General features: G+C 47.8%; 1 protein-coding gene across 1 annotated transcript; it reads right to left on the reverse strand.

The window, feature by feature from the left end:
- Window positions 1-1,796: 1,796 nt before the first annotated feature.
- On the reverse strand, window positions 1,797-11,100 carry PEX11B (peroxisomal biogenesis factor 11 beta). The gene is made up of 4 exons (XM_081842537.1): window positions 10,743-11,100; window positions 7,308-7,423; window positions 4,726-4,927; window positions 1,797-4,549 (listed from the first exon to the last, which is right to left on the reverse strand). The coding sequence occupies exons 1-4, from the start codon at window positions 10,796-10,798 to the stop codon at window positions 4,180-4,182; spliced, it is 744 nt and encodes a 247-aa protein (XP_081698663.1). The 5' UTR covers window positions 10,799-11,100; the 3' UTR covers window positions 1,797-4,179.
- Window positions 11,101-11,276: the final 176 nt, after the last annotated feature.

Consider the following 11,276-nt stretch of genomic DNA (forward strand, 5'->3'; position numbering starts at 1 on the left):
TAAGCGTTGGGGGTTGCGAAAATACAACCCGGCACCGAAGGATAGAAGAGGCGATTTGAAGGCAGAGCAAATTGAACAGAGGGAATCGTCTGGTTGGGAAGGGTCCAAAAGCAGAGGCCTCGTGGCCCTCAGCAGCTGTCCCCTCCCCTCCGGTCAATTTGTGCAGCCCTGAGTAAAAGCTTGAACCAAGTCTACAGATGCCACGTTGCGACACTGCATTCTGCTAGACCTCATGGAGGAGTTGCTCACACAATTCTCCTTCCACCAAGGGTTTGGTCTTCAGTCACATCCATTATTTTTAAGGGGACTTCTCAAGAGTAGGCATTACACTGGATACAATCTTAAATAAATAGTAACGGGTGGTATTCAACCAAGTAATGTACTGAAATGATCCATTGATTTTAATGGGTCTACTCTGTAAAATTAAGCAGAATAGCACCCCAAGAAACAAAATAAATGGTGGATTAAAGCATTGCTTTTCCTTTGCATTACAGAACGCAGTTAAAAGCTGCATCAAGTGGATTAGTAGTGCCACCTGGTGATCAGGCCAGTTTATGACAGGCTGACTTCTGCCATGAGCCAGAACTCCACAACTTCCCCTTCCTTTTACAAACACAGAAGTTTTCCAACCTGCTTTCATGTGCAAAGTCACAGGTCAATTCTCCCAGCAGACAAGGATTGATGCTAACTTGTAAGGGTTTTTTTTAAGCTTCTATTTTTCTTTCTTTTGTAAAATCAAGCAAGATTCTAGTCCTCATGGTGCCAGAGAGCCATATGACAACAGGTAGCAGCTGGCAACAGCCCCCAGAGACAAGGAGTGGACCTTTGGGCTTTTACTCTTATCACAAACCGCCACTTCCCCTGCCATCCATGTGCAGCACCTTTGTCATCTCCAGAGCAGAGTTGGAAGAGAAGGGGAAATGAATCCACTTGGGCTGACATAGCAGAGCATCCCAAACTTCTGATTGCCGCAGCACCCTCTGCTACACCAGGCGATGTCTGAAGGGAAGGATGAGAGAAATCTGATTTGCTTTATGTTTGAATGCAGGCATCCCCAAACTCAGCCCTCCAGATGCTTTGAGACTACAACTCCCATCATCCCTAGCTAACAGAACCAGTGGTCAGTGATGATGGGAACTGTAGTCCCAAAACATCTGGAGGGCTGAGTTTGGGGATGCCTGTTTTAATGCAAACCACTGGTTCAGAGTCCCATGAAAAACTCTTGGCAGGACTGGTCAGAGGATAAGGAGCAGAGAAAGCTTTGATACTATCAAAGTGGATACTATCAGACCTGGGGGTGGGGGGAGGTATTTAAGTGGGTGCTAAGAAACAAGGGTGGTGGTGGTGGGATACTGGATCAACTTTACAGTTAGAACTACATAAATAGTTTTAACTGGATTTTGAATCAATGTGCAATTAATGGGTTACGGTCTTGCATCTTCCTTCATGGGTTGTGCAAACCGCTATTGTGAATGTTTTCTAAGATGGGGGCACTAGGGATGAGTTTATGGAACCAAAGAAGCCATGGTTGGGGGGGGGGGAATGGGAACCACTGCTGCAGAACGGGACACTGGACTACATGGGCCTTTGGCGTGATGCAGCAGTCAGGTGCTTTCTCATGCTTTTATAGAGACTACCTTAAAAGAAAAAGGAGCACCCAGCTGCAGTGAGGGCCCAGAGGAATGGGCACCAGTGAAAGCAAAGGGAGCGATTCCCACGCCCCCAAAGGAACTGATTTACAGGGGTGTTCCCTTGAGATCACTCGTTCAAGAAAAAGAACCCAGGCTACACAACAGATGCCAACCTTAATTTATTGGATCAAATGATCAACCCTGTTTATTTGATACACTAGTTAGAGGGAAAGGCAGAAGTGTAGTTGAGGACTGGGAGAAATGGTACATTTTTAACCCTGGGGTAGCCAATATGGTGCCCTTCTGATACTGCTGGAGGATCCCCCTCCCCAAACTCTGCTCAGACCCAACCAGTGTGGCCAATGGTGAAGGATGGAGGCTGCAAGCTCCGCAACATCTGGAGGGTATTGCACTGTATTAGCAGAGGAACAGGGTATACCACCTGCTCCAGGTTGGGAACACCTGTTTCAAAACCAGGAATGGGGTTATGAGCAGGGCAGATGGGTGGTGCTAAAGGTGGAGATTAAGAAGCAGTACTGAAAGGGGAAAGGAGACCTGGGCTGGAGATGGAAAAAGATGACAAAAAACAACGGATCAACACGGACTCCTGAGGATTCCCCCAAATGGCCTAAGCTCAGACCGAGTTGGCAATGCATTCTTTCAGAAAGCAAAGAGGCATGTGTATGTATGTCATGTTCCTGACTACTTCCCCCATAAAAATAATTCTCTCCACTCAGAAATCAAGGGGGAAGAACCTTGCCTAGTGCCCACCCCAGACATGCTAACTTCTCTTGTATGTGGAAACATTTAGTTCACCCCCCAACACAGGGGAGCACCCAGCCCACGGCAGTCTGATGGGATGCCACCCAACCACAACTTGGGCATCCCAATGAGAACGCAAAGCCCAAAGCTTTGTAGCTCTTAACAGATGGGTGGCAGGCAGAAATTCAATCTGTGCAGCTTCTCCCAGAAATGAGAGGCCACAGTGAAGAGGGAAGGGGAAGCAGCCCAGGTGGAATGTCTGTCTGTTGTGCAACTACTGAAGGCACAGAGCTCCTGTGAAGGGAAATGAGGTGGCAGCACAGGGTGTGAGGAGTAAGATGGCTATGTGCATACTCGGAGAAGATTCCTATGTTTTAAGAGCGGCAGAGAAGGAGATACCTAGCAGAGAAGTCTGCTGGGTAAGGCTTCCCCATCCCCCAAAGTTCTTTGACAGGAGTCTTCTCAGGGTCTGAATTTGCCAGCTCTCGCTGTAGAACAATGACGGCAAGAAACCTGACTTTATATACAGTATCAGATCATAACCAGATCTGGAGCACATGCTATGCCCTGTGAGCTGCCTGGCAGAAAACCAGCATCCCTACTCAGAACCTAACCCTCCCCCAGGCAAACAGGAGCCATCCACCATTTAAAAATAGTAATACCAAAGAAAACTCTCTGTGGCTGACTACATTTAGCTTTAGGAGGTCACTCGATTTCAAAAGTTGTTAATGAGGCGGAGGGGATGGGGGAGAGGCTTGCAAAATCAGGAAAAGGAATTAACAGCGCCAAATATCAAGGCATAGCATAGACCAGCCCATCCTAATTCTCATGCCGTGTGGATACTCCAACTTCCATCATGCTCAGTGTGGCCATGCTGGCTGCAGGCTGGTGGGAACTGGGGTCTTGGACATCTGGAGGAGGACCAGGTTGAGGAAACGCAGACATTAAAGCTCTGCTTGTTAATGGAGTGGTGAAGCCTAAAAAAATAGGAGCCACAGCTCGATAGGAATACCAGAAGCCCCTTTACTGGGCATGTGCTTACTCTTCAGTCCAAATATGGCCCCAGCTCCACAGCTGTTCTCCCTTGGCCTCCCCGCAAAGAGGCAGAGAGGATGCAGAATGCCACAGGGCCTCATTTCCCCAGACCTTCCTTCCTTGCCAAGGGGCACCGAGGCACCATGCCACGAGGCAGCCTGTCACTAGGTTTAAGCACAAGGACAGACCTTTACTTTTCAGCTCCTGCTCAAGAGTGGAAGAGGCTGGGTGTGGCGGGGCATAGAAGAGCTCCGATCCCTTCCCCAGTGCTCCAATGTCAGAGCATTAAAGGATGCATTCCCACAGTTCACTGGGGGCTTAACTGTTACAGAGCAGCCCAGGATGAATTAAAAAGAGCAGATGAGTGGTTGGGATTTGTGGGGAGAGTTATTGTGGAGTGGGAAGGGCAGAGGAGGGGCAAGCCAGCGGAAGGATAGATCTTGAGGACCATCTGCATAGGAAGGTTGTAGTACGGTGGCCCAGAGCACTAAGGAAAGTTGGTCTCGAAGTTTCTGTCCCCCACTTAAAATTGAGTGCAAATTAGATGTCCCCCAAAGCGCCAACAGGCCCAAGTCCCCACGTACCAAGGAGCCCATGCTACGCAAATGGCCACCAGCTGCCTAAGGCTGTCAAAGTCGCAAACACCTTGTACTGGCCCCTGGAAGTGGAACAGGTAGAAAGAGGAAGCCCTGTGACATGTGGCCTGCTCCACAGACAGCAGCTAGCCGCCCCGCCCCCCCGCTCCCGCCCTTCAAGGCTTCAGCTTCAGCCACGGGAAGACAATGGTAAGGATGGAGATAACGGAAGACGTCAAGCCACAGAGCCCCACGAACCCTGGGTTGGTCTTGTACAGGCCCAGCTTGTCCATGGGGATAAAAATATCGCAGGCGTTTTTCGCCAGGTCCAGAAGCAGAGGGGGGTTGTCCCTCAGCACGTGACACAGGAGTCGGACCTGCAGCTTCAGCCTCAAGCTCAGCTGCTGGAGCCGGTGGTCTTCCCCCACTCTGGGGCTGTCTCCACCACCACCTCGCTGGCACTTCCCGTTCGCCTCATGCTCCATCAGCAGCCGGATCTCATAGGCGTCCCTGCTCAGGTTCATGATCAGTGCAAAGAGGTAATACCTGCAAAAAAGGCAAAGGGGTGGGGAGGAAGAAAAGTCCTTAACTTCTATCAGCAGGTATCAGCTGTGACAGCCGTCTTACGCAGCTTTATTTGCACTCAGCAGAACGCTGCAACATTTTATGCCCATCAACAGTGTAAATAAAAGCACACATCCATACAATTCAAAAAACCTCACCTGAAAGACCGCTGGCTCCATTTCTCCTGGTCCATGTGCGGGGCGAGACCTGATTTCCCTGCCCACAGGATATTGTCACAGGCGAAATACATGGCTCTGTTTAGATGGCTGACAGTGATGCAGAAGCGAAGGACCATGTCTGACAGGTGGATGGCCCGTTTGGCCGCCTCCAGGGCATCTGAAGAATTCCCCAGCCGGAACACTGGAAAGGAATTCCAAGTTAAAGTGCTTGTCCAACATTGGTCTCACTTCTGCAGCTCTTTAAAGGAGAAGCTCCAAACTGCAATCCGATTTGGTGTCAACTGGCTGTCTGAATGCGTCCTTAGACAGCATGTGTTTGCCTTAGGAGTGGCAGGAGATGGGGCCAGATAGACCAAGGGGATCTTCAAGAGGCCAGATTCTAGGACAGCTTTGCTAACTAGGATAACACAGCAGCTATGAGACAGGGGAGCTAGGAATCATTAGGTCCCTGGTTTGCATTTTACTGCTGATATGACCTCATTAGACTGGGTAGGCCATTCTCAGCACCAATAAACCCCTGCCATGTGGGGAGAGGATCCTTACAGCAACCTTGCAAGGTAGGCCCAATATAGGTCTACCTTATAGGATGGCTGTAAGGATCACAAGGTTGCATAATGCTGTACAAGTTACTATCCAACAAATAGGTTTTCCTATCCTACATGGCTGCACATAACCAACTGTGGCAAAAACCAAAATCACCATCTTCGTTTAGTTACCTGGGGGAAGGTTCCTACTTGCCAGAGTGGACCAGGCAACTGGCTACTTACAAGCCTGGACTAACAGAGCTCAAGCACAAACTTTCTGGGAAGTCTTGAGAAACCTGCTTTATCAGTCTACGTTCCCTATCTGTAAAATGGGATCAACCTTAAACAGTAAGGTGTGCTGAAAAGCAGTTCCTAAGGGAGCTGCTACATGGGGATAGATTTCGTGCCTCTGAGGCTTACTGGAGGCAGTCTGGCTGAACTATGTGGGTGACTAGAGGCTGGGTGGGTGGCTCTTCAATATGATCTAGGAGGGCTGCTCTCCTGTATAGTGGTACCTCGGTTTTCAAGCGTCTCGGAAGTTTCGACTTTCGAACGCCAAAAACCCAGAAGAAACTGCTTTGGTTTTTGAACACTTTTTGGAAGCCAAACATGCCATGCAGCTTCCATATTGAGTTTTCCGGACGTAAATGCTTCCAGAAATGCATGCTTCGGTTTTTTAACGTTTCGGAAATCAAACGGTCTTCCGGAATGGATGACGTTCGAAAACCGAGGTTCCACTGTACTTTGAAGCATTTTACAAATTCGAAAAAAGGGCGAAATGATGCAGAAACAATTTAGCATGAATAAATGAAGCCTGCCCTTTTTAAATACCCTATGTCAGTGGTGGCCAAACTTGGCCCTCCAGCTGTTTTTGGATGACAACTCCCACCATCCACAGCTAACAGGAACAGTGGCCAGGGATGATGGGAACTGTAGTCCCCAAACAGCTGGAGGGCCAAGTTTGGCCACCACTGCCCTAGGTCCACCAGATCCTGGAGTGGAACTGGGTGTGCTGAGAGCAGCTGACAGATTGCTGGAGGGGACACAGTTGTGGGAAGCCTGAGGAGGCAATGAGACCTTAGTGCCTGCATGTAAGCCCTAGAGTGAGGAACTGGGGCTAAGTCAGAAAGTCCTTCTTCACACAGAACATAGCTAAACGATGGAACTCACTCCCACAGGTGGCTACCAACTCAGATGGCTTTAAAAGAAGATCCAACAAAATCACTGAGAAGGCTGCCACCTGTGATGGCTATGCTGCTCCTCTGCAGTTGGCAGCACCAAAGCTTCTGAATACCTGTTGCTAGAAGCCACAGGAGGGGAGAAGACTCCTGTGTTCAGGTCCTGCTTGCAGGTTTCCCACAGGCAGCCGGTTGGCTGCTGTGAGAACAGGATGCTGGACTAGATGGGCCAATGACCTGATCCAGCAGGATCTTCTTAGGCTCTTAAGTCGGCAGGTTCAGGAGTACCCTCTTTTCTGTAAGGTTTTGGGGTGGTCTGTGGGTTTGCTTGGGTCCTGGGTGAGAGGCAGGAGGCTTAAATGGTGCTGAGTGTGGGGAGGTGTGTTAAAGGAGGGACTAACATCAGTACTCAGTTACAGTACTAATATCCAAATACAGTGGTACCTCAGGTTACATGCGCTTCAGGTTACAGATGCTTCAAGTTACAGGCTCTGCTAACCCAGAAATAGTACCTTGGGTTAAGAACTTTGCTTCAGGATGAGAACAGAAATCGTGCTCTGGCGGTGCGGCAGCAGCGGGAGGCCCCAGTAGCTAAAATGGTGCTTCAGGTTAAGAACAGTTTCAGGTTAAGAACGGACCTCCAGAACGAATTAAGTTCTTAATCCGAGGTACCACTGTATATATTTGCATTGCATTTGCATCGATGCTTTTACTGCATGTTTGTAAAATGTGTTTTTTTCAAAAAATCTGCCCTGCACTGCATAGATGTATACTAAGTGCTACAGCAATTTCCTCAAATAAATAAAAATGAATCCCTCCCCAACCCTCTCAGGTCCCAGTCAACCCCTCTTGCACTCACACTTGCGCCCCAAGCTCATGTGAGCCTCCAGCTGCTTGATCCTAGCAATGAAATCGGGGCTGGCCCCATACTTCTGCAGTGAGTAGCCGAGCAGAGTGCAGGCATACTGGGCAGCCCTAGGAGGAAAGAAACAAACAGTGGAAAGGGGTTAGCCTGGTAGAGAAGATACTTGAGGCCACAATGAAATAGCCCTACTGCAATAGCTGGCAAACGAGGCAAAAAGTATTTATTATTGCTTGTTAGCCACCCTGAGCCCGGCCTTGGCTGGGGAGGGTGGGGTATAAATAAATATTATTATTATTATTATTAAAGCAAAAAGGAGGGGAGGTATATACTTGTGCTGCGTAAGTGGGTCCATGAGAGCTTCCTGGAATAATTAAATATATAGGTATATACAGGAGGGTTTTCAAATTAGGATAAGACACATAAATATCAACATTCTCCAACTTGATGCCTTCCAGATGTTCTGAACTGCAGCTGCTCCCATTAGCCTCAGCCAGCGCAGTCTATGGTCAGGGATGAAGGAAGTTGTAACCCAATGCAAGGCTTGCTTAAGACCCCTAATCACACACTGCCAGGCCAAACAGAGAGTGCAACCGACATATTCTCAAGCTCCGGCAAGCCTCCAGGAGGGAAGGGAAAAAGGCAACCACGCCGAGTGCTTGTTATGTCCTTGAAGTTTGAACTTTGGAGGAGCTCTTGGCCAACCTAAGGGTATGCAGTAAGATGTGAGAGGAGTGAAGGAGTTATTGCATCACCATATATTCCTGCTGCTACTGAATCATGAACAGAAGCAAAAACACTCTGTGGACAGACCCTTTCCCTACAAGTAGAATCATTTTGCAAAGGGCATCTAAACAAATTAACTGTACAATCCTGAACTTTAAGAAAAGCCTCCTTTGCTCAGGAGTCTTCCCAGCTGGGAAAAAGCAAATGCACCCTGAGAAACATTAAGGTGCATGACTTACAAAGGGATTGTGGAACCACTAACCAAACAATTGCTATTGGCCAGTGGAAGAAAATTGAACAATCTGAGATTTTGAGTGCAGCTGTAATGGGGAGAGGGGATTGTGTCGGCCCAAAGCAAAAAGTAGCAGGAAAGAGAAGTATGTTTGTGGTTTTTTAATTTAAAGTTTATTTCCATCAAAAGAGGGTGTGCTTTCCCTGAGTTTGTAAACTTTTTAAACAAATAAAAAAATAGCTCTGCTAATGCCAATGAGATAAAGTTCATCATCTTTAGTCTGATAATGCAGAGGACAGGGTGTGGCCGAGAGTGTGTGGATTAAACCACCCCTACAATGGAACCCATTTTGATGGGGGTGGTTAAGAGTAGCGTATTACACAACACTGCAGTCCAGCATAGTTATCCTGGTTTTGGGCAGGGAGGGGTATGGAAATGCAGGGGGAAGCAACTGTAAAGCAGATTGCACTGCTGGTACAATTAACTATGGGCTGGGGGAGATGAAAGAACTGAGGGTGTCAGTGGTGAGTGGGAAGGAATTATTTGGCCACCACTGAGAAACAAGGGAGGAGCAAACCTGCAGTACAAGTCTTTCTGAGACAGACGTGCCAGGTCACATCACTGCTCAGTCAACAGATCTACCAAAAAGGCTACACGTGTTCTCCAATACCAATACCAATTATCTTTGTCTGGAGCATTTACTTTGCCCCCGCTCCTGGAAAAATCCCCCCTTATTTCTTTCTTAAAAAAACACACACAATAAAAATCAATTTAAAAGGCATATAGTCAGAAAGTAGCCAGATGACAAATAAGGACCTACTGTCACACAATTTGGGAAGGATTTCTGACCTAAAGCTGTTATAACAAGGAAAACAACAGAATGAACCATGTGCCCCAAACAATGCTAGTGAAATGAGGAAATTGCACAGGAAGGTGTGTGCGTGCAAAAGTAAACTGAAGCATATTAGTGTGTGGAAGGACTACTTGGAAGCAACAGCCTGGATTCGTCTAGCCCAGAGATGGAAAGGCGGCACAATTCCGGCCAAAGAAGAGCAGCAACTAAAATTTATGAACTATGCTGAAATGGCAAAACTTACAGGAAGAATTAGAAGCTAGGAAGAGGCAGATTTTAATAAAGAATGGGGAAAGTTTATAACTTATTTGAAAAATTATTGTAAACAATTACATTCATTGGTAAGCTTGACAGAAAACATGTAGTAAAAATTTGAACTATGGATTGGCAAAGGATTTGTAAAATAGTGTTATGGAATAGATGCAGAGAGAAAATCATTATATGAGGATGCACAAAGGGGGAGGGGAGGGGAAGTCAAAGGGGATTCTGTTTTTATTGTGTTTATTTTTCTTTTGCTTATTGTATGTAAAATTGAAAATGCAATTGTATTTTCCTTTCATTTTTTAAAAAGGAAGTCTAATAATAATCAATAAGAAGGCAGCATGCTGTAGTGGTTCGAGTATTGGATTAGGACCTGGGGGAGACCAGGGTTCAAATCCTCACTCAAATCCTAACTCTGGGTGATCTTGGGCCAGTCACTGCCTCTCAGCCAAACCTACTTTCCAGGCTTGCTGTGGGGATTAATTGAAGATTAACTGAGGAGGAGGAGAATCATGTTGCACCAACTTAAACTCCTTTGAGAAAAAAAAGGTAGGGTATAAATATGACAAAGACATAAAAACTAAAAGTCTTTTCTCTCTTTCTTTTACACCTGGTACCACAGGTTGGTGGCTTTACCAAGAAGTCTCAAACTCCCCCCCCCCCCAAAAAAAATATGGCTTTTGACATTTGAGAGGTTATATAGTTTAAAGGCACACCTTATTGTTTTAAGATTGTGAGTTGTCTTAAATTGTTTTTAATATTGAGTTATTGAGTTTTAGTTTGCTTACTCATATTTCTTATCCTATTGGCTACTGCATTCACATCCTTTTTCTCCAAGGAGTACTCAAGGGGGCACATAAAGTTCTCCTCCCGCTCCATGTTACCCTCACAGCAACCTTGTGAGGCAGTTAGGCTGAGAGAGAAAGAGAAAGAGAAAGAGAGAGAGAGAGAGAGAGAGAGAGACACACTGGGCAAAAGTCGTGGCCGAGGGGGTGTGTGTGTGTGTGTGTGTGTGTTGAACTCTGATCTTTCCTGGGTCCTCGTCCGACACTTCTAATCACTACCCGACACCCTGGCCCACCTTGGGATGAAAGGAGGCTGGTTAAAGTACAAATAATGATAAATGATAAACCAAAAGAAACAACAAGATAACTAAAGAAATGTAAAATATTTAAGAATACAGTAACAATAGCCTAGTGACAACACAGTATTAATAATGGGGATCATAATAACGAACCACGATCATTACACGAATCCCCCGCTCCCCTTCCCCCAAACGAAAGGCGCCCCAAGAGATGGCACCGGGAGCGGGTTGGTTCTTGATACCCTTCGCGGTCCCCTGCCTCGCCCTCCGCCGCACCTGAAGACCCGCTCCTTGGCTTGGCTCTGGGCGCTGAATCGCACCCAGGAATCCATCGCAGCAGCAGCAGCAGCAGCAGCAGCAGCCGCCTCTCCTCGGCGAAGGCAGGGCCCCCTCCTTCCCTGGCCTCCTCCAGGCTCCCCGGCAGCTCTTTCCTCGGCCTCGCAGGGCCGCACCGCCCTCCGCCTCCCTCAGGGCCGACACCGCCCCCGCCCGCCCCCTCGGCCGCGGGCAAATGAAATCGCGGTCCCTTCCGGGGGCAGTACGGCAGCGCCCGAGGGACAAATTTAAACACGGATAATGGGCAAAGGCTTTGCTGTCGTTGCGGGGGTTTTGTTTTTTTTCTTTTAACTGGCTCGCTCTGAATCACGGCTGCTCCTCCGCCCGCCCCCCTCTTAAAGGCGATTGGGGGAAATCCCGACGCTTGCCATGGTTCGCACGGTTCTCATTGGCTGATCCTAAGAGGCTGGGTCGGCCTTCTCTTTATCCACCCAAGCTGGGCAGCCATTCGCCGGCCTCCCGGCTCCTCCCCCC

The sequence above is a fragment of the Podarcis erhardii genome (genome assembly GCF_964252035.2).
Source record: "Podarcis erhardii genome assembly, chromosome: 15".
In the NCBI taxonomy this organism is placed as follows: domain Eukaryota; kingdom Metazoa; phylum Chordata; class Lepidosauria; order Squamata; family Lacertidae; genus Podarcis; species Podarcis erhardii.

Coding starts and splice junctions, on each gene's coding strand:
- PEX11B (XM_081842537.1), bottom strand. CDS start 10,798: ATGGATTCCTGGGTGCGATTCAGCGCCCAGAGCCAAGCCAAGGAGCGG. Junction 7,424..10,742: donor GCCAAGGAGCGGGTCTTCAG/GTGCGGCGGAGG, acceptor CTTTCCTCCTAG/GGCTGCCCAGTATGCCTGCA. Junction 4,550..4,725: donor TGGAGCCAGCGGTCTTTCAG/GTGAGGTTTTTT, acceptor CCTTTTTTGCAG/GTATTACCTCTTTGCACTGA.